Here is a 23,751-nt window from a genome sequence, read left to right as displayed (position 1 = left end):
TTGGGTAGCAATCATAAGGCTGAGTCACCTACAGCGTCACGATTACTCATTCCCCCTAAGACAGATTAACAGCTTTCTGTGTGGCTGCTCCCAAGTCTACTTATGGCCTCACATCGATTCTCTTTCATCGTGAGATCTTACGGCTGCTCCGGAGTGAAAGTCAGTGCAAGTCCTCCTCCCTGGCTACCTTCCTCACAAACAAATATTTCCACAACTCTGCCGCTTAAAATATCGAGCAGTTTTTATTCTCAAGTCGATGTGGCTTGGTTGGGACAAGATGGTCTAGGACCACCTGCTCACACGTAGCTGCTGGCCTGTGGCAGTTTGTATGGCCACTGTGTGCTTGCATCGCTCAGGGACATTCGTGTAGTGAGAAGTTTAGTCTCTTTAAGAGAACAAGTAAATGTTACAAGAGTAGGTTTTCACTTTAGTCACAGTTGTGTGGTATGGGTGCTGCTTGAGACTGTCCTTAACGGCTGACTATGGTTTGCCTCGTTCGTGCTCTAGGAGCATGGTTTCACCAGCAGCAGATAGTTTCTGCGATTGTGTGACATTTGGAATTCTGGGGACTTTTCAGAGGGCTCTGAGAAGTCTGGGTTGTTGGTTGTAGGTTATTGTTTGCTGCTGGTCTCATAAAAAGGAAAAAAAAAATAAGTTAGATATCCTGACAGCAAAGAGCAAACTTGTCCCAAGGAACTCCATGGCCCTAATCATCAGGAAGCAGTCAGTGATGACATTGCCTCCTTTCCTACCCTGACTTTATTTGGAAATTTCTTTCTCTTTATACCACTTTCTCTTCTACCTAAAAATAAGTCTCCTGGGGTTGGGGATTTAGCTCAGTGGTAGAGCGCTTGCCTAGGAAGCGCAAGGCCCTGGGTTGGGTCCCCAGCTCCAAAAAAAAAGAACCAAAAAAAAGTCTCCTACCAAAAGTCTGGCTACACATTCATGTAGTGTTGGGAGAGTCCCAGTAGCAGTAAGCCCAGGCTAGCCCTTTGGCATGCTGTTCAGTCTCCTGCTTGCATCACACTTGCCTGTAGTGTTGATCAAAGGAGGTCACGTGGTCAACCCCGTTGGTGAACTCACAGATACCATTCCCAAGTGAGGGGTGCTCCTTAAGTCCCTGCAAAAGGCTTAGTGTCCCAGAGCACGGAGCCTTGTGGTCGTTGTACAGTGTTGTCGCCATTATTTTAAATTATATCTTCAAAAGCCGTTTTGTATTTGTGAATTCATACCTTAAAAGTGAAGTATAATCCCAAGACGTCTCGTGAATGTTAGGTTTTATTATTTCAGGTCCTGCTTACATAGTGTGCTTTCTGCTATATCCAGATGAACAGACAGATCTGTCATCCTCAGATACAGAAGTGATCGTCTCATACTTAACCAGATTTGTAGTGTACAGCAACTGTAGAGCTTCAGGAAGGTGACCAATGTGATAGTGGTCACTCACACTTTTCGGTGTATTACTGCAGTGTTGATTCATAATGGAGTTATATAAGTAATGCGAGTACTTACCGCCCGGCTGGTCGGTGCTCAGCACAGACAGACAGAATGCCATTATTCCCTTGCTTACTTTGTTCTGTGCTGGTTTTGTGTTGCAGAGCACAGACTGCAAAGCTGTAATTAGCACCGTGGAAGGCAGCTCCCTGGATAGCAGTGGATTTTCTCTCCTCATTGGTTTGCGTGATGCATATCTCCCAAGAATGTGGGTTGAAAAACATCCAGAAAAAGAAAGTGAGGTATGGTCCCTCTTACTTGGGAGTAGGAAACACTGACAGATGTGGCAGTTCACTTAGAGAAGCTGAGGCAGGAGAATGACCACTAGTTCAAGGCATGCTTTGGTGACATAGCAAGAAAACACACCACACACACACACACACACACACACACACACACACACACACACACACACAAAATAGTTGGGCATAGTTATTGCCAGAGTTTCTCAACCAGCCAGCTTCCAATAATGTCAGAGACTTATTTATTTATTTATGAATTCTTCAGCTGAGGCTGGCTGCCTCTCAGCTGGATCATATAACTTCAATTAACCCATTTATTCTAATCTATGTTCTGTCACGTGGCCCATTACCTCTCATCACCAGCACCTGTTCTTTCTCTGCGTCTGGCTGGTGAATCCCCCCTCCTGATTCTTTCCCAGAGTTCCTATCTCTGCCCTGAAGCTCCGCCCTTCATTTCCTGTCAGCCCTTTATTAAATTAATCAGAAGTGATGGAGAAAAATGTTTATGAAACACTGAGACAGGTGATGCTTCACAAAAATAACAATACCAAAGTCTGGACAGTTCTTGGCATATGTGGCATGCTGGTACAGAAATCGACATTTGAAATAATACAAAGACGACCTTTACACAGTGCACAAGAGATCATCCCAACACACAGTGCCTGCTGCCTGTCAATCCCAGGCCTTGGGAAGTAGAGGCAAGGGAAAATCAGGAGTTAATGTTATCCTTACATCAAAATTTAGGACTAGCATGTGCTATATGAGAATGTCTCAAAGATGATGATGATGGTGGTGGTGGTGATGATGATGATGGTGGTGGTGGTGGTGATGATGATGATGATGATTGGAAGCACTTACCTATTGGGAAAAAAGTATGACTAAATATACTACTAAAGTTGGAATTTCTTTCTTTGAAACAGGGCCTTTCTTTGTAGTTCAGCCTAGTCTTGAACCTTCTTTGTATTCCACACTGACCTTGAACTTGTAACCTCCCAGGTACTAGAAGTACAAGCATATGCCACCCCATTTGGTGACAGTGGGGTGAGGGTAGCTCTTGGTCCTTGTTTCCTTGAAGGAAAAAAGACAGTATAATGGTGCACACAATTTAGCCAGTTCGTTTAGCCCAGCTAGGCAAAGCAAACGCCCCAAGGAGACTGAAGTGGGCTGCTCCAAAGGCAAGCAGCCCAGTGTCTCCTTCATGGATTTTCAATGTTTCATGAACACTTACAGAGTGGGATGAGGTAACCCTTCCCCTCCCAAATCCTGGTGGCTCAGTCCTTCCTCTTAGGGTATTTCTTCCTATGCCCTAGAAAAGTCCCAGGTGAGTATCACAAATCATAGCCTAAGGACTCTGCAAGGACAGCAGGCCTTTTAAGGACGCAGACTGTGCCTTAGTACACACATGTGTGAGAGTGCCCTGGTGCCTTGGTTGCTATGTAGCAGGAACAACACCTCAGAGGGCACTTTGTATACCAGAAGACACAGCTACCAGGATGTGGCTGAAGTATTCCTCAGTTACCTGGAATCCACAGAGTGGGAAGAGACCTGACTTCTACAACTTGTCCTTTGACCTCCACATGAGCACATGCCAGGCACACACATACAAATATGTAAAGAATTATTTATTTATTTTATGTATACGAGTACACTTCAGCTATCCTCAGACACACCAGAAGAGGACATTGGATCCCATTACAGATGGTTGTGAGCCACCATGTGGTTGCTGGGAATTGAACTCAAGACCTTTGGAAGAGCAGTCAGTGCTTTTAACGGAACTATCTCTCTAGTCCTACAAATATATAAATGTTAAATAAATAAATAAATAAATAAATAAATAAATAAATAAAGGCCAGAGAGATTGCTCAGCACTTAAATGTGTTTGCCTCCAAGCCTGACAACCTGAATTTAGACCCTTGGAACCTGCATGGTGGAAGGAGAAAACTGGCTCCCAGAAATTTTCCTCAGATTTCTATGTGTATACAGTGGCATGTGTGCACTCTACACACACACACACACTCACACACACGCGCGCGCGCGCACACACACACGCACACACGCACACATACAGACACACCAAACAAATAAGTAAATAAATAAATAAGCAAGCAAAAAATGCAATAAAAACTTTTTTTAAATAAATAAAAGTACTTATGGCCATAATACAATTGTGCGTGTTTGTAACGAAGAATTGCTTCTTCATTTACAATTAACCTGAGCCTTGGGGCCAGCTTGGTGGCTGAGCTGATAAAAGCAAGACACGGATGAAGCCTGAAGACCCATGTGGTAGAAGAGATCAGGCTCCTCCACGTTGTCCTCTCACCTCCACACACATGTGAACATTCATATGTATCCACCCAATAAACAAACAGTGAGGTAATGTAGAAATCAGGGAAGTGTATGGAAATAACTTACGGGGCTGGAGCGACGTCTCAGTTGACAGGAGCCCTGGCTGTCTTGGATCCAGGTTTGATTGACAGCGCCCACTTGGTGGCTCACAACTGTTTGTGTCTGGTTAAGAGGGTCTGACATCCTCCTTTTGCCTACACGGACACCTGGTGTACACATGTTACATAGATAACCATGCAGACAAAACACCCACGCACATAAAAAATAAGATTAAAACAATCTAAAACTGAAGCTTACATGACAGCAGAACTATACTGTGTGCTGCTTAACACGTGTCCTGTGCATGTGTTTTTGTAAGTGGACAGCATCTGTAGTCCTTTTAGAATAGTGTGTGACCGAGAGAGAGGATTCATACATTCACTATTTATACAAGGTTAGAGCCTGTGTGTGTGTGTGTGTGTGTGTGTGTGTGTGTGTGTGTGTGTGTGTGTGTGTTTGAAGATAGTCTGTATTTGAGGGACCAGGGTGTTGTGTAGCCCAGGCTGGCCCGGAAGTCATTAAACTTCTGATCCTCTTGCGTCTACTACTCGTGGATAGGAATTAGAGGGGACTACCACCTCCAGTGTTATGCAGTGCTGGAGATCACCCCAAGGCCGTGGTGTGTACTAGATGTACCAATGAGCCGTGTCCCAGACTCCAGTGTAGACCCCCGGGTCCTTGGGCATTTTCGTCCCAAGTGTTTGCATCATTATCTCTAACATTCTACTCTGTTTCAATGCCTCGGCTGCCCCTCCCAACACTAGTAGGTCATTGTATCACTGGAAAAATAATAGCTATCAGTGGTCAAACATCGCTCTGGGAAAATAGACAAGAGATCAGAATCTACAGCCACCCTCAGCTACTTAGCAGATTTTAGGTTAGCCTTTCCTACACAATGGAGACTCCATCTCAAAGGAATAAAAAGAGAGATCTTACCCATTTTGGTTTGGTAGCATCAGTTTACTAGAAGGCTTGCATGTGCGTGTGCATGTGGGTGTGTGTAAACGTGCCCTAGAGTGCATGTGAAGGTTAGAAGAAAGCTTTTGAGAAAGGTTCTCTACCTCCCTGTGGCTTTGGGGACGGAAGCCAGGTCACCAGGCTTGAATAGAAGGCGATTTTTACCTACCGAGCCTGTCACAGGCCCGAGACACTTTCAGAATTGTGAGTATTTCCTCGTGTAGGTTGCGGGAACCTCTGACCCACTCTCTCCTCTTTTTAGGCCTGCATGCTTGTCTTTCAACCGGAGCTGGCAGACGTCCTCCCTGACCACCGAGAAAAGAACGAAGTGATTATCTGTCTTGACTGTTCCAGTTCCATGGAGGGCGTGGCATTCACACAAGCCAAGCAGATCGCCCTGTATGCTCTGTCTTTGCTGGGCGAGGAGCAGAAAGTCAACATTATGCAGTTTGGCACAGGTGAGTGCGCCGTCCCCAGTCCCTCATGGATCTCTTCCTTAACCCAAGTATACACTGTGCAGACCGGTGACCACTGGGGCGGGCCTCATCCGTGCAGGTGGAGACGCCTTAGCATGAAGTGGAAGCACAGAACTCTGAAGTCAGCGCCTCGTGGTGAAGACCTGCCTCTACCATTCCCAAGCTCAGTAGTCGTCCCTGGGGGCAGGTCAGCTTGAACTTTCAGGGCCTCGGGTACTGTTTCGTTTCCCTCGCCTACGTGATAACAGCCCTACATCTTAGTCTCGCAAGGGCAGAGAGAGTCTGTGCCAAGGATTTTAAGCTTTGCGATACAGTGAGTGAGACACAGATGTGACCAACGTAATCATCAACTGAACAAGGTGCAGCCTCGGTTTACTCAATAGGAAGGTCCGAAGAGTCAGGGCTGACATTTGCAGTCAGCCCAGTCACAGATGACATGGCAGACGTGGGCTCAGGCAGCACCAGGCCAGCACTGTTACTAGAAGATCAATGTCACCTTCCAGGAAGGAGGGTGGGGACAGCTCAAGATTATGGCAGGGCAGAACCAGGAGTGACGGCTCAAATCTGTGGATCAGGGGCTAGAGAGATGGCTTAGTGGTTAAGATCACTCACTATGGGCTGGAGAGATGGCTCAGTGGTTAAGGGTACCGACTGCTCGTCCTGAGGTCCTGAGTTCAAATCCCAGCAACCACGTGGTGGCTCACAACTATCTAATGAGATCTGATGCCCTCTTCTTGTTTGTCTGAAGACAGCTACAGTGTACTTATATATAATAAATGAACAAATCTTTTTTAAAAAAAAATCAATGGATCAGGTTAATGGCTTAACCACTAAGTAGGAGTTACATAAGATGGTTTGAAACAGCTTGGCTATGCCATACTGCTTGGATATTGACTGATGGTAAAGGGATTACAAGAATAATCTCAGGGTAACCAATCACATGGCTAACAGTGCCTTTGGGCCAGGTATGGTGGCTTACTTCTGAAATTCTAGCATTCCAGAGACTGAGGCAGGAGTGCTAATAAGATAGCCTGGGCTATATTGTGAATTCCATGCTAGCCTGAACTATAGAACAAAACCATATCTCAAAGAAATAGCTAAGTAAGGTATCTCAGGGGTGAAGGAAGGAGTGTAGAGTTGGGGGTGGTCCTGCCTGATGAGAATCCTCTATGCATCCACCTATCCCCTTTAATAATGAAGCTGGGTGGTTCTGAAAGACCCCCAGAGCGGGGAGACCCTCACTCAAGTCTCGGAATGACGTGACCCCCCAAGAACTCACGTGAGACCATCCTTGCTGTAATAAATATGAGGTTTATTGATAGGAACCAGTGCACTGGGGTCGAGACTCGTATCCCACGCAGGGGCAGTGGAGCTCGACCCTGAGAGGCTGGGAGAAGAGGTATTTAAAGGGAAAAACCACAACCCAAGGGGGCAGGGATGGTGTCATTGGAAAGTGTGGAGAATACCAGTGAAAAATCACAAGGAGAAACTCCCTGTTTCTCAAGATTGTTTAACTTTATGGTCTGCTAGCTCCTGGGAGAAGCTGCTTCCTGCTTCTCAAGATTGTTCTCTAAGATTCTAATCTAACTTCATGGTCAGCTAGTTCCTGGGAGAAAGATGTTGAACCAGCCGATATAATTACCTATTCTATAGCCCTAGGAGAGGCTTCCTGGAACATACAATTCTGGGGCCTAACCTGTTTCTTTCTTCTGCTCTAAACTTTGTGTCTAGGGGGGCAACTTTAACTTTTGCCTTTCAGTTCTGCCAGGAACATGGGTCATATGGGGATGGCAGGCACTTTGCTGGGGACTCTGCCCTGCCCAGACTGAGCTGCCCATGTCGCTGACATGTATTATACCTTGGTTTGCATGGGTGATGCTGAGATCTCTGCATGGAGCTTGACTCGGAGCATCTCATGTAGAACAGCTTGCAGAATGTGTTTGAAATGTGGTTTTGTATCCATGGTCTTCTGAAAAGGAAGCACACACATAGCATTGCTTATGGTAGAAACAGTAGCATTGGTGGTCAATGGTGGTCAGTCTGTGAGTGTTTAATGGCAATATATCACACCTTCTTATCACACAGGTTACAAGGAACTATTTTCATATCCTAAGTGCATCACGAACAATAAATTGGCCACGGAGTTCATTATGGTAAGAGAGCTCTCTTCCCCTCCTGAGTCTCCGCGAGGCTTGAGTGGTTCGTCCAGGGCCTGGTCCCCGAATGGTTCGCACACTGGAGGATGCAAGTGAGCTTTTCTACAGATGCATGAGATAAACCTACTTGTAAGGAGGAGGGTCTCTGGTCTACACCTGCAGAGGTCTCCGTCTGTAGGTGCTTAGCCATCTGCCTTTGGTCCTTTAGCAGAATGACATATTACAGCAGAGGGAGGAGGGTCATTCACCCAAGGGCTCAGAAGCGAAGAAAGGCAGGAAGGAATCAGGGACCCTTCATAAGGGCACATGCCCCAGTCTGAATCCTAGCACAATGGGTCCCATCAACTCCCAGTAGTACCCACAGGCAGGTATAGAGCCTTTAGGGGTGGGAGATATCAGTTATCCACCCACAGGAGGTGCCTGTGATGCTGATGGTGCTTTTGGGGATGAGGGCGATGGTGAGGATGATGGTAGAGACGGTCATGGTGGGTTTTTTATTTTCCTATATTCACTCCCTCAACATTAAGATTTATTTTTATTTCATGTATGTGAGTACACTGTAGCTGTCCTCAGACACACCAGAAGAGGGCATCAGATCTCATTACAGATGGTTGTGAGCCACCCTGTGGTTGCTGGGAATTGAACTCAGGACCTCTGGAAGAGCAATCAGTGCTCTTAAGTGCTGAGCCATCTCTCCAGCCCATGACCTTTCTTTAACTGGGAGTTAACAACAGTGAAAACAGAAAACTCAAACCTGTAGTTTCAGCACTCAGCAGGGGGAGGCAGGAGGATCAGGAACAAGAAGGTCAGCTATTAGTAAGTTTGAGGCCAGCCTAAGGGGTGTCTGTCTCAAAAAAAAACTAAGATAGTGGCTGGTAAGATGGCTCAGTGAGTAAAGGCAGTGACTGAGTTCTTCTGGGACTCACAAGAAGGAGAAAACTGGTTTATGCAAGTTGTCATATGACCTCCACACATGCACCATGGCAACTGTGGACTCCCACATACACACACATACAAACATACATATATACACATACAACCTCATGCACACATACATGCATATACATACATACACACATATACAAACATACGTGCATGCACACACACACATACACATGCACAGAGACATAAATACACATACACACATGTACACATGCATACATACACATACATACATGCACACGTACACACATGCATATACATACATATACACATATACAAACACACATACATACACACACGCACATACATACACACAAACACACATACATACATGTGCACACAAATGCATACATATGCAGAGACATAAGCACACACATATGTACACACATGTACACATGCATACACACACATACACCAGCCAATATAATAAAAAAAAAAAATCAAACAACCAGGTAGAAAATCACCTACATTCTTACCATCTACTATGATTCCACAAACATTTTAAGCATTTTGGAAATTTTCTTCTGTCCATCGTTTTAAAATGAACAAGCTGAAGATGGCCACTCATACCCCCAGGTCAGCAAAGCCAAGGTGCTTTGATGGCGTGTTTCTTTGCACAAATGTTTAGTTCTTTAAAAACTGTTGTTTGCTTTATTTAAATGCTCAGTGGTAAAAAAAAATATAGTTGCTATGGGGCACAGGACAAACTAAAAGGACATATAAGTATACATGAGTGTACAAATCTTTATGACGACACTGTATCTCCAGGTTCTCCATAGGAGACGAGCTTGCCTCAGTGAGTGATGAATTCCTAGCAGGTGTCCATGATGACACAGAGAGAGGCTGGAAGTAATAAACCAATGTTATAAAGGACTCAGTGATAAACTTGCTAGGGATATTAAGTCACACAGAATAGAACGCATCAGCTACAGGAGCGCCACTCCCACACAGCTAGAAGATAAGTGGTGCAGTAGCTGGGCTTTTTGGGAGCTGCAGGAACACAAGAAAAGTAGAGCTGGCTTCTGATGTAATTTCGCTCAGGCTTACCAACACTTCTGTCAAGCTTTGTCGCCAAGACTACCATCCATTAGCCGCTATTCCCATATAAAAGAGCGTCGCTCTGCCAGCCAGGCAGCATGACCCCAGCTCACAGCCGCCCTAAAAGAACAACGCCAATCTGATTCAAAACAACTGGGACAGTGGTTTTGCTGTGCACAGCTCCCACTTGTCCAAAATGGCGGTGCTTCCATTTCTGTCTCTTTAAACATGTTTAATTGCTGAGAGAATAACTCGGAGCTGGGCCCTAACAGAGATTTTCAGATGACAGCGTATGTAGAATATCACAGCTCAAGATCTATCAATGCTGTAAAAGATTTCTGTTCAGGGCCAGCTTCTCTCTGGGCATTTGCCAGATCAGATGTGCGGTGCTGTTAAAGAGCTTTCTCCTCGTTACTCCCTGGTGCTTGGAGTGAATCTTCGCTGGGGTTAGGGGTGATAAAAGGAAGCTTAGTTTGTCATAACAGCTAGAATGTAGAGGCTATCATGTGCAGCTGCACATAATGATGGACATGTCTTAAGATCGTGACACTTGCTCTCCTGCAGTCTGCAGCACCTTCCATGGGGAACACAGACTTCTGGAAAGTTCTCCGCTATCTTAGTTTCCTGTACCCTTCAGAAGGGTTGCGGAACATTCTCCTCATATCCGATGGCCACCTTCAGAGTGAGAGTCTGACCTTGCAGCTTGTGAAAAGAAATATCCAGCACACCAGAGTGTTCACCTGCGCTGTTGGGTAAGTTCCAGAGATCTGGTCACCATAGCGACAAAGGTGGCTAGTGGACAAGTCTTTACGCTGTCTGTCCGGGAACTTTGCAAGCTTGGAAGTTGGTATAAGACATGAAATCTGTATGCTGCAAGGAGCCGAGCTCTTCTTGCCATAGGACGGTGCTGCCAGGGGCTTACAACCGCAGGGACCCTGAGCAGGTCATTTCATTTGTAAAATGGACCTCGTGGGACTGTTACTTAGCACAACAGTTCAGATGACCAGCTTGTCCTGAGCAGCCTGGCACAGCTCCCTGGGGCATGTGCATGGTAGGCAATGCCTGCTCTTGGAGCTGCGTCTGCCTCTCACCTGCCTTCTCCCTCTCCTGTGCTATCAGGTTTCTGCATTTGCATCGAGAAGTCCAGGGGTCACAGTCGAAGGGGGTCACAGTCGTTCCTCTAGTTGTTGGAATGGTAGCTGGCATCTGTGTAAGGAAAAGGCAGGGAGGGTCTCCTGCTGTCCCCGCAGGGCCCCTGCCTGGTGCCTGGCCCTGAAGCCCAGACATTCTTCCTGCACAGCTTCTATCCCAGGACACCAAGAACCTCTGTTCTGAGGCAGATTAAGAGGTGATTTGTAGACTGCAAGTGAACCCTGAGTACAAGCTCTGGGCTCTATCCCAGCTTCCTCATAGCCTCTGAAGGCACTCCACCGCTACTGATGATAATGAAAGACCAGGGCGGGTGGGGAAGACCCCCACTCAAATCTCAAGACAACACAACCCCCAAGAACTCACAAGAAACTGGTCTTGATGTAATGAACAAGAGGTGTATTTGAGGAACCAGAGCTCTGGGGACGACACGTATCTCACACAGGAGACAGAGGAGTTGACCCCGAGCCCAATTAGGGGAAGGTATTTATAGGGAAAACTACATAGGCAGTTGGCAACAGTCACACAAAGCAAAGCAATTTTACTGGTTTGTTTACATTGGCGCACATGATCTAGCTTGGGCTCAGTTCAACTCCAGGCCACCCTGCCTCTGGGGCGAGCTGACCCCAACTCTTTTTCCTCAGGACTGGTAAGTCAGACCTTATTGAGGCCAGGTGTCTTACGTCGAGTCAGGCCTTAATGAGGCCGGATGGCTTATGTTCAGCCAGGCCTTATCGAGGCCGGATGGTCTATGCAGAGCTAGGCCTTATTGAGGCCAGGTGGTCTATGGCCGGACTACTTCCCCATAACATGTGATGTTATTCTTTTGTGAGGTGCACTGGCCCTCACAGCAGGGACAGTGGGGGATAGTTTAAAAATCTTTATTCTTTCAATAAAAGTGGAACTGGCTGCTCCCACACCTCTCTCCACACCTCTGTTTATTTTTTTCCCCTTTGTATTGGTTGTTTTGGTTTGTTTTAAGACAAGGTATCACTCTGTAGCCCAGACTAGACAGGAAATTACCAGGCAGACCAGGCTGACCTGGATCTTGTGATCTTCTTGCCTCTGGATTGCAGGCAATGTGCCACCGTGCCTGGCTGGGCTGATGTTTTGTTTTGTGACAGGGCCTCTGATCGTCCTTGGGCTCTGATCTTCCTGCCTTTACCTCCCAAGTGTGGAATTCCAGATGTGTACTGGCACACCTGGTCTGGTCAGTGCTGGGATTGAACCCGGTAACTTGTGCCTGCTAGGCAAACACACTACAAAGTGAGCTACATCCTGGCTCTTTATCAAGTATCCTTCTACTCTCTTTGAAGTTTTTTGCTTTGTTCACAGTTTGGTTTGTTTAAGAAAGGTCTTTGTGTGGCCCAGGCTGGCCTTAAATGTAACCAAGGATACCCTTGGACTCCTGGTCCTCCGGCCTGCGTCTCACAGCTGCGAGTCAAGTCCTGTACCTTCTGCAGTTGCCGCTGTTGTTATATTTGTTTTTAAGTGGGGGAAGTATTCGATTTTATTTATTTATTTATTTTACTGTATTTCTTTTTTAAGATAGGATTCCTCTGTATATCCCTGGGCTGTCCTGGGTCTCACTCTGTAGACCAGGCTAACCTTAAACTTAGAGATCCACCTGCCTCTGCCTCCCAAGCACTGGGTATAGAGGAGTGCAGCGCCAACTGCCTGGCTTTATTTACTGTTTGATATTTCTGCTGTGGAGGTCTCTGCAAACACCCTGGCCAGAAAGAGTGTCATTTGTGTGAAGCAAGAAAGAAGTCTGCTTCAACACAACTCACTAGAAAGTGTTCATTCACATTTCTAGCGTCTGAACCGGGACGTTTATTTTAGGCATATTTGAGCACAATACATTTTGGGGGGGAAAGGGTTTCTTGGTATAAAACAATCCTGTGTGTACAATGAAGCTTAAGGCACAGTCACATCAAAGCTCCTACAGGTTACCTTAAAGGCTTGGGAAGTCATTGTGGTCACCATCATGCAGATAGCACAGAGGTCACCAGACTACTAACCATCCCCACTCCCCGCCTTCGGGGTAGAAAACAGATTGCGCAACTCTTCCTTTGAAGAGGCAACCCTGCATGATTAACAGTCCTGGATTTCCTAATGCTAATCTGCACAAGGACTTTGTGCCTGCTACATTTGCCAAGGCTACATTGACTCAAGAGCCCCACTTGCCTTGGGTATGCTCGACCATGAGCAGCATCCTGGCTGCATTTAATCTGTTTAACTCGGGAACAGAAAAGTAAATTCTTCACTCATCTTTCTTAACATTGCTAACATCTGTTTACCAACTATGTCTAGAATATCTTGAAAATTACTGGGTGTCATGGCACAAATTTTTTTTTTTTTTTTTTTGGAGCTGGGGACCGAATCCAGGGACTTGTGCTTGCTAGCCAAGCGCTCTACCACTGAGCTAAATCCCCAACCCCATGGCACAAATTTATAATCTCAGCTAGTGACAGGTTGAAGTTAAGAAACAAGTTCAAGGCCAGCACAGGCCACTGAGTAAGACTAATGCAGCTCAGCCCGTCATAATGTTACATACCTGTAAGAGATGGAACTTGCCCCAAGTTCAAGAATAGCCTGGGTTACAGAATGAGACTCTTATAAAAAATAATTAAAAATAAAAAGAAGAAGAAAAAAATGAGGCAGAGGCAGGCGGATTTTGGTGATTTCGAGGACAGCCTGGTCTATAGAATGAGTTCCAGGACAGCCAGGGCTATTATACAGAGAAAGCTTGTCTGAAAAAAAAAATGTCTTTAATTAAAATGTGTGAAATGTGCTCAGTTCTACAGCGAATCGTCACATCCTAAGGACCTTGTCTCAGTGTGGTGCTGGAGTGTTTGAGTATTTTAACTCAAAATCTAAGCACAGTTGGAAAAAACAGGTATGTAGGTTTCTTTTTTAAATATCTGATCTGTACTCGTTTGTTTACATGTAGAAATCCTGTCTTCTTACAAGTCTGGTAGTGACTTCTACCTTTTGTGAATAGGCAAGACCTACAAGGTCAGAGGTTTTAAGACATCTTTAATAATAAGAGAGGCCAAGCCAGACAGGGCAGTGTATGCCTTCATTCTCAGCACCTCTCTTCCCTGTGCCCCACAGCACTGGATTACAGACATGACCACACCCCATGGCTAGTCCTTCATCGTGATTTGCATAAATCACGATGCATGAAAGACTTACAAATCCAAAGTGGTCTAAGCATCATTTCCAGCCATTTCCAGAACCTCACATCTAGTCTACAATCACTTAATATAAATTAAATATGGTAATAACTCTGTATTGCCTTCAGTGCTGGACAATATCTGTTCTACTTCCAAACTTTCTGAGTTTGCCTTTTCCAGATATTTCTAGATGCACAGGCATAAAACATTTGTTCTTTTGTGTCTGGCTTATTTAACTTAGTGTAATGCCCACAAGACTTATCGGTATTGTGTTGTTGACAGAATTTCTTTTCATTTTAAGGCCAAATATTTTATTCTTTTTTTTAATTGGGTTTTGATAAAAGGAATCTCATGTGACCCAGGATGAGCTGAGGATGGACTTGAACTCCTGACCCTATTGCCCCCATCAATCCAAGTGTTGAGATTACAGGCATGGGTCACAATGCCCATCTGAGGGATGAATAAGAGTGTGTCAAATACTCATATATGATTATTCTATCATAAATAGGTGATAAAGGGAGAGATAGAGAGATAGGAAGAGGTGCACACACACCTCGTTGTATTTGGTAGCTATCAGTGAACGTGGCCTATTCCCACCACAGGCTGCTGTGAATGGTGCTTGCGTGAATGCTGGCACATACTACCTGTCGAGCCTTTCCAGTTGTTCAGCTCTGGGTTTGTACTCAGGAGGGGAACTCTTTTTTGCACAGCAGCTGCACAGTTCCCATTCCCGCTGGCTATGATCCAGAGCTGCCCAGCTTGTGTGACAAGTGCTCCCATTGTTGAGCCACCGCCACAAGCTGAAACAGGAAACTTAAATGTATTTATTTAAGCTGATGGCACCTTTAATCCCAGCCCTCAAGAGGCAGAGGCAGGTAGATCACTGTAAGTTTGAGACCAGCCTGGTCTACAGAGCAAGTTCCAAGTCAGCCAGGACTAGATATTAAAACCTTGTCTCAAAATAAAATATCTCCCCCCATGACAGGAAGGGAAAAAAACTATAAAATCCTCAAAGACATAATGTAAGTTTCTAAGTGTTAAGTAACTATTTCTGGGGTTTGTTGACTTTGCCATACTAGAGATTGAAACCATACAACCATTTATACAAGGCAAGCACTCAAGGGTCCGGCCAACCAGATGTACCTCTGGCTGGCTGGCTCTGTGTTTGTTTTTAGATGTTAACATTAAAGGAGCCCTTTATTTTCTCTTGTACTATAGATAGAAGCCCAAATGACCAGGATACACTCGCCAAGTTGTCACTCCGTCTCTGTGAAGTGGCAGCAGCTTAGCAGAGATGCCCCTGAGCCCCTGCAGGCTCCCACGTGCGTGCCCTCCTTGTTTCACAATGATCGACTCCTGGTCTATGGATTCATTCCTCATTGTACACAGGTGAGAAAGGCAGAGCTCCTTACACCATGGGGAAGACGATGGATTTCGCTATGGTTCTTCCCCTCTTCTTGGCACTATGGTTCCCCTCTGGCCAGGGAAGCTCTTGATTTCTCTTGGGAGGGGAGGGGGTGGCCAGAAGGGGTGCTGCACCATTAGCACTCACTGGGAGCAGAAATGCTAACAGAGCCCTTGCGTTTCTCCTGTTTCAGGCATCCCTGTGTGCATTCATCCAAGGGAAAGAGTTTTGCACAATGGTGTCAACTACAGAGCTTCAGAAGACAACTGGGACTGTAAGATTCAAATCTCAAACGGCGGGGCTGTGGGTAGAACTCAGTGGGAAAGCACTAGCCAAGCAAATTGAGGGCTCTGCATTTCCAGGCACTCACAAACGTAAGCTATGGGCAGAAAGTTATAATCGTCCATACAAGTTCCATGCGTTTCCTATGTCATCCTATGCTGAGAAGTCAGCACACACATGGAGAGTGGTCAGGAGGTTATCTGTGCACCTGGGATGGGGGCACGGCTCTTTAATGGGTCTTCATCTGGGAGTCTTGGATCCGTCCAGGGGTAAGATTAGCTTACAAGCAGACATATTTACCTGTAATTGTGTGTTCATACTTACAGCCCCAGCACTTGAGAGGTAGACGCATCAGGATTGGAAATTTGAGTTCATCCTTGTCTACAAAGCATGTTCAAGGCCAGCCTAGGCTACATGGGCCTCAGCTCTGGCTACAACCGTCAGCTGTAGCTCTTTCTGTGGAGCACCTCACAGCTACTGTCCCCTATTCTTAAAGTTTGGCTTTCTTTTATTTTATCTTGGTTTTGTTGTTGTTGTTGTTGTTGTTGTTGTTGTTGTTTTGGGGGGGGAACCTCATGTATCCAAGGCTAGCCTAGAACTTGATTTGTAGCTGAGGTTAGCCCTGAATGTCTGATCCTCCTGAGTTTTATCTATTAAATGGTGGGATTACAGGCATGCATGTCTACACCTAGAAACAGTGTGCTTCTTACATTACATGTGTGTTCCTTCTATTTTGTGTGTTTGTGTGTAGGCACAAATGCCACAGTGCATTTGTGGAGGTCAGAGAGGACTTCCACCATGTGAGTTCTTGAATCAAACTCAGGTTGGCAGGCTTGGGGGCAATGACCACCCACTGCGTCATCTTGTCAGCTCTAAGTGCCATTACTAACGCTGAAATTTTAAAACTTAGAATTATTGAGAGCAGACATTGACAGTATGTCAGTATTACTGGTGTGGTGTAAGACAGTCTTCTCAAGCTGACCACAATGGCTCACGCCTGTAATCCCAGCACGCAGAAGGCAGAGGCAGCAGAATCATCGTGTTCAAGCAGCCAGCCTAGGGAGGGTAGAGGGCTGAGGAAATGGTTCCGTGGGTAAAAGTGCATACTTTACCATGCAAATCTAACCACCTCAGTCTGGATCCCTGGAACACACATAAAAAAGGCAGGCAGAATAGTGTGCATGCCTGTAATCCCAGCTGAGCCCTGAAGGAGGGAGGTAGAAGGCAGGACGCTCTCCAGAAGGCTGCTGGCCAGCTAGCCCGGCTAACACAGCAGCAGAGAAACCCAGTCTTAAATAAGGTCAAAGGGGGTTGGGGATTTAGCTCAGTGGTAGAGCGTTTGCCTAGGAAGCCCAAGGCCCTGGGTTCGGTCCCCAGCTCCGAAAAAAAGAACCAAAATAAATAAATAAATAAATAAATAAATAAGGTCAAAGGGCAAGGACTGACACAGGCTGTGCTCTGGCCTCCGCACATACACTTTTAGCGTGTCCGTGCCACACACACGAGTAAGCACACACCGGCACGCACACGTCTCTCACACACATGTAAAGCCAGTTTAATTCTTTTCCCCCCTCGCTTCTTAAACACAGATGATACACAAGCTGGCAGCCCGAGCCCTGATCAGAGATTACGAAGACGGCATCCTCCACGACAACGAAACCAACCACGAGGTCTGCTCTCCTGCTAAAAGCCGATGTGCATTGCTCTATGTCACTCCTAAGTTGATTTATTCATAGGAATATAAAGTAGGGATCACCGAATAAAGAAGAAGGTGATGCTGGGGCATCCGTCAGCATCTGCAATGCCAGTCCTGGGGTGTGGGTGCTCAGTGGCTGTTTGCTGAGTTCATTAGTAACAGTGACCGTCTGGGACTTCTGTGATCTTCCCCCATGAGGACAGTCTGGAGGAGGACTGGGGGGCGGGGGTGTGCTCACGGAGTGCCGGGAATAGCCATCACCTCTCACCACCCCAGCTGCAACTCAGCTGCTCAGGGACAGGGCTGTGGTAAGAGGCCTCGGACGCTAGGTGGAGTCACATTCACCTTGTTCCCTCTTTGATGGACAGGAGAGTCCTGGCAGAGGGCCATCTTGGCCAGCTACTGTGACAGTCAGGCTGTGTTCTTCGATGAGTTTGGGCTTCGGTGTTCAATGCCAGGCCTGGATAGGATGCCAGAGTACCATGTAGGGAGGGCCCAGTGGCCATCACAGCGGGTACCACATGGCCCTGTGCTTTCCCTGCTCGTGACCACGGGATTAGCCTCTCTGTGCTCCCTTTGACTTGAGGCCCACTTAACGCCTAGTGTGTCTGACCAGCTGTGCCTTAAATAATCCTAAATGAGTAAAGATATCTGTACAGTTCTCCAGCTTTACAGTGGGAGCCTAGACTCAGAGAAGTGGGAGACATAGACTCACAGCCCGAGAGAGTTCTCTGGAAGCTGCTGTACAGCGGTCTACTGTATACCTGAATACGGAGGGCTGAATAACTGCCTTGCTTCTATGACTCAGCTAAGTGAGCCGTCTCAGGTGACCTAGCTGTGATATTTAGACAGGACTCCTGACTCTGTGTCTAAGGCAGGAGAGACAGCTGAGCTGGTAGAGGGCTCGTGTAGCATGTGCACGGCTCTGAATCCAGTATCCAGCACTGTGTCTCCAGGTGCAGTGATGCACACTAGGGAAGTAGAGGCAGGAAGAGGTCAAGGTCAGCAGCAGCAACCTAGCTGAGTCCTGGGCCAGCCCAAGATACATGAGATGCTTTCTCAAAAGAAATGGATGAGGGGTTGGGGATTTGGCTCAGTGGTAGAGCGCTTGCCTAGGAAGCGCAAGGTCCTGGGTTCGATCCCCAGCCCGAAAAAAAAAAAAAAAAAAAAAAAAAAAAAAATGGATGGGCCAGGGTGGCTCATCTTTAATCCTAGCACCCAGGAGGCAGAGGCAGGCGGATCTCTGTGAGTTCAAGGCCAGCCTGGTCTACAGAGCAATTTCTGGGGTACATAGTAAGACTTTCTCAAAAAATAATATGTTTTGAAAAGAAAAAAAAAACCACTTTGCTCATTACATATAAACAAACTAACACAGTTTCATTCCATCCTAGATGAAGAAAAACATCATGAAATCTCTGATCATCGAACTCAGTAAAGAAAATTCTCTTATTACACAATTTACAAGCTTTGTGGCAGTTGAGAAAAGGGTATGTATTATTATTAATTTAAGATTAAACTTTTTATTTAGTCACTTTTGGGCTGGAGATGTGGCTCAGCCAGGACCCAAATTCAGTTCCCAGCTCCCACAGACGGCTAACAGTAGCAACTCAACTTCCAAAGGATCTGGCGCCCTCTTCTGGCCTCTGTAGACACCACACATAAATAAAAATACCTTTTTTTTTTCTTTTTGAGATAGTGTAGACCAGGCTGGCCTAAAACTCACAGAGATCCACTCACACATATCTCTGCTTCCTGAGTGCTAGGATTAAAGGTATTTGCCACCACACCCAGCTTAAAATAGTTTTGGAAGCGTTTTTTGTTTTTGTTTTTTTAAAAAAACTCACTGTTACTGGCAGTGGTGTACAGGCATTTAATCCCAGCACTTGAGGGGCAAAGACAGGTGAATCTCTGTGAGTTTCAGACCATCCAGGGATACACAGTTAAACCCTGTCTCAAAACACAAAAACAAGCAAGTAAATAAGAAGAAACTTTAAGACCAGTACTCATTTATCTGGGTGTGGAGGAAGACCGACAGCCCTAGCACTAAGGAGGCAGAGGCGGGAAGAGGTTGCGTGAGTTCAGCCCAGGCTACTCAGGGAGATTGTGTGTCAGAACACAACAGCCGGTTATGGTGGTGCATACCTACAGTCTACCTCTTTGGAGGCAGACAGGAGGATTGCCACAGGTTGGAGGGCAGCCTGATCTACATCGTGAATTCTAGGCCATCCAGGGCTACACAGGGAGACTGTATATGAAGAAAACAACAAAACCCAGGTCACTCTTGCCCTGATCAGCAGTAAGGTGACCAGTCCAAGGCTAGGAAGGGGACATGGAAGGAAGCCGGGAGGCAGGAGCCAGGGCCTCTCGTCTGTGGGTGCTTGCACTTGCCATGATTCCTCTAAATGAATCGTGTGTTGTTCTAGTTAGGCTTCCACTGCAGTGGTAAAACACACTGACCCAAAGCAATGTAAGGAGGAGCAAAGGGTTTCCTCCGCCTTAAAGATCATACCTTTACCCTGGCGGAAATCAAGGCAGGAACTTAGAGGCAAGCGGAGGCCATGGAGGCTTGCTCCTCCTGACTTGTTCAGGACCACCATAATCAGCTGGGCCCTTCCAAGTCAATCTTCAATTGAGAAGATGCCCCAGAGGGTTGCTACAGTCCAGTCTGAGGCAGGCATTTTCTCAATTGAGGGTCCTTCTTCCCAGATGACTCTAGCTGTGTCTAACTGGCACATATGTGTTAGTATTTTCAGTGTTTGGATTACTAACTATCTGTATGTATATTTTAAGATATAAAAGCAGGGTGGTGGTGGCACATAACGTAATCCCAGGGGAGGCAGAAGCAGACTGATCTCTGAGATGAAGGCTAGCCTGGTCTACAGAGTGACTTTTAGGATAGCCAGAGCTACATATAAAAACCCTGTCTTTAAAAAAGAAAAGAAAAAAGGACACCTATGGTAGTTTGGGACTTAGATGTGCCAGCTTACTACAGCTAATCCCCAATACACAATCGTGTGCCAAAAAAAAAAAAAAACCCTATAATTTTGTTACTTTTTTTAATTTCTAGATTTATTTTTCAGATTGGTCCTTAGGCAAGCCTGTGGGACATTTTCTTGATTGGTGATTGATATAAAAGGGTCCCTGATAGCCAGAGAGATATGATCCAAGTATATGCCCAAATGTTTTAAACCCAATTTCCGTAAGACTTCAGAATGCGTTAATTATTTAATATGATAATATCTTTTTTAAAAATTGTAACCCAGTTGTTATCCTACATAGGACGTTAATGAGGTTCCTTTGGCTAACGCCCCAAGTATTTCGGAACTCGTTGCCAAAGAAGATGTAGACTTTCTACCGTACGTGAGTTGGCAGGAAAAGCAGCCTGAGACCTTCACATCACAGGTGAGTGCAACCCCCAAATTCAGCATTCGTTGCTTGACAATGAAGACGTATTCTGAGAAGTATGTCGGTAGAGATTTTTACGCAACAGAGTTAAAGATGGCCTCACTCTACCCCACCTCAATTGTGAGGGGACCCCTATGAAGACCAAGCTGCACGTTTACTACAAATGTGTAGATGGCCTAGGTCCAGCTCCTATGTATTCCCTGATTGGTGGCCCAGGTTCTGTGGGCTCCCGTGGTCCCAGGTTAGTTGACTCGGTAGGTCTTCTTGTGGTGTTCTTGACCCCTCCAGCTTGATCAGTTTTATCCCCCCGACCCCCCACTCTTCCACAAGACGCCCCAAGCCCTGTGTGATGTGTGGCTGTGGTCTCTGCATCTGCCTCCATCCGCTGCTGGATGAAGCCTCTCAGGGGACACTTGTGCTGAGTTCCTGTGTGTAAGCAGAGCAGAGCATCAGTAATAGCGTCGGGGGTTAAGAATATACTCTGAAAAGATGGTTTATAAAGGAGTCTGGGAGCTCAGTGTGACTCACACACAGTTCAGAGTTGTCCTTAGCTGCAGGACAAGTTTTAGGCCAACTTGGGAAACGTTAGATTAATTAGAAGACACAAGGCTGCCAGGATGCTTGAGCAAGTCAAGGCACCAGACCCGACGAGCAGTTAAATCCCCAGAAGCCCATGTGGTGGAAGGAACAAAGCAACTTCTTCCATTTGTCCTCTGGCTTCTACACGCACAAAATAAACAAGTAAAACGCAAAAGGATTCTAGGGGCCAGGGGCCAGGGGACGTTTCACAGAAAAGAGCATTCGCTGCTACTTTGCACCGGGTTTGATTCCCAGCACCCACATAGTGCCTCACGACTCTCTGTAACTCCAGTTCTAGGGGATCTGACTCCAAGAGCCCCAGGCACACATGTGGTGCAGGCCAAACATTCATACATATAAAGAAATAAGTCTACAAAGTTTTAAACAATTACAGCACAGTAAATACATCAAACACTAATGGCCATTTGTTGTCATTACTCGTTACAGAGTAGCGGGGCTGGAGGACAGCTCAGGCAATCAGAGTACTTGTTCCTCTACACAAGACCACGGGCTACAACGCTCTCTTCTGAGCCCTGCAGGCACCACACACATGTGGTCCTCATACATATATGCAGGCAAAACACAGATACACATAAAATACAGCGAAAACTTCTTTTAAGCGGGTGAGGGCTGGAGAGTTGGCTCAGTGGTTAAGAGCATTGGCTGCTCTCCCAGAAGACCTGGTTTTGATTCCCGGCACCCACATGGCCGCAGCTCACAACTGTCAGTAACTCCAGTTCCAGGGACGCTGAGGTCCTCTCTGGCCTCTGAAGTCCTTGCAGTCACTTGGTACCTGCATACATGCCGGCCCGTATACATAAAATAAAAATAAAATAAACCTTTAAAAAGTACTGAGGGGAACCCTTGGCTAGACAACACCTCTCTTGTCTGTATGTAGGAAGAGTCTCCTTGAGAATGTAAACTATTCATGCGCTGATGAAGATTCTGGTGCAACACTGAGACAGCAGCCATACAGGAATTCAGCTGTAAAGTTCAGGAGAGAAGGGCTAACAAGCTGCCCATGGATACAGGAAACTCAGTCATTAGGAAGAAAAGAATTTTTTGAGACAAGCTCTCAGTATTCTGTGCTGGCTTCAAACTTGCTATACAGCCACAACCAACCTTGAGCTTTGATCCTTTGCCTCTGTCTCTGAGATGTTGGGATTACAGGAGGGCACCGCCATTCCTAGATTCCTGTCATTACAAGATATCAGAGGGTCCGGTGTGGTGACGCATGCCTTTAAGCCCAGCACTTGGGAGGCAGAGGCAGGCAGGGTTACGTTCAGTCACAATTAGAAAATACAGACAGACAGACATCATCACCACTCTTGTCATCAGCCCTGTAGCTCCTATTTAAAGAATCTAAAGAATGCCACCTCCAAAGCAAACACATTTTCTGTATGACAGTCTGCATTTAGGCTGGCAGTGTTTGCTATTTAAAGCACTCCAGACAAACAAAGCCTATCTGAACCGGCCTTTTCATGAGTCACAAGTAATAATACCTAACTTCTTCTACTATGTGTTTTGCTATCTACGTTATGAAGTAGGAAAAGTTTATTGTAGTCAATCTGTCTTATTTACTGAGTTTTAATCCTTCAGGAGTATAACCCGTGAGTCCTTATCTTTACACTACATTTATAGAAACCTCAACGCTGCAGTAAAAAGAGACCTTGAATCTGTAAGCCGTTCTCCGGCCAGTCAGAGTTTGTCAGTTGTCTGCTTGCCCTGTGTCGGTTATACTGCTTGAGTTAGTTCTGGGGCAGATACCCAAGAAGATCCCCCAAGTAACAGCCTCATCTAGCTCTGTGCTTATCCGTGCTTACGACGTCCAGGGCATAAGGAGACCTCTGGCTAAACAGTGGCCAGATAAAGTTAGATTTAGGATTCTCCTAAAACGACTCAGACATAATTCTTCTCAGGAAAAGACATAAAATGAATCATAACGCAGAAAGTCCCCAACAATGAAACACACAGAAACCAAAAGCCACAGGTCCGAGGCAGAAGGACAGCGATTGCAGCAAACCGCTCAGCTTACTGGAGCTGTGTCAGGCAGCGGTGCTGGCTCCGAGACCCTCACCGTTTCCAGTGGACATGGCTGTGCTAAAACACATCATCTGGTAAAATTAAGTTTCTAAAGGCAGGGCCTCGCTGGCCTCACCTTTGCATCAATCCTCTTCTTCCCTCTCCAGAGTGTTTAGACTGAGTGTGCACCGTGCCTGGCTTTTAAAGCGTTTCCTAATCTGTAAAGAATTTCTGTCAACTAAGAACAAGACCAAACCAGGCAATAGGGACACACACCTTAGTCCTAGCACTCAGGAGGCAGAGGCAGGTGGATCCTATGAGTTCAAAGCCAGCCTGGTCTACAG

General features: G+C 46.1%; 1 protein-coding gene across 1 annotated transcript in view; it reads left to right on the top strand.

The window, feature by feature from the left end:
- The window catches only part of Parp4 (poly(ADP-ribose) polymerase family member 4), a 75,762-nt gene that overhangs the window by 50,662 nt on the left and 1,349 nt on the right, over positions 1-23,751 (top strand). The window contains exons 21-30 of the mRNA XM_032917228.1: positions 1,599-1,736; positions 5,341-5,536; positions 7,640-7,707; positions 10,255-10,442; positions 13,639-13,738; positions 15,237-15,407; positions 15,617-15,697; positions 17,295-17,375; positions 18,793-18,888; positions 20,681-20,803. Of these exons, the coding sequence (XP_032773119.1) occupies positions 1,599-1,736; positions 5,341-5,536; positions 7,640-7,707; positions 10,255-10,442; positions 13,639-13,738; positions 15,237-15,407; positions 15,617-15,697; positions 17,295-17,375; positions 18,793-18,888; positions 20,681-20,803 (1,242 nt within the window). The remainder of the gene's footprint in view (positions 1-1,598; positions 1,737-5,340; positions 5,537-7,639; positions 7,708-10,254; positions 10,443-13,638; positions 13,739-15,236; positions 15,408-15,616; positions 15,698-17,294; positions 17,376-18,792; positions 18,889-20,680; positions 20,804-23,751) is intronic.

This window comes from Rattus rattus, chromosome 12, assembly GCF_011064425.1.
Source record: "Rattus rattus isolate New Zealand chromosome 12, Rrattus_CSIRO_v1, whole genome shotgun sequence".
NCBI lineage: Eukaryota > Metazoa > Chordata > Mammalia > Rodentia > Muridae > Rattus > Rattus rattus.
This window is presented reverse-complemented; position numbering and strand designations above follow the sequence as displayed.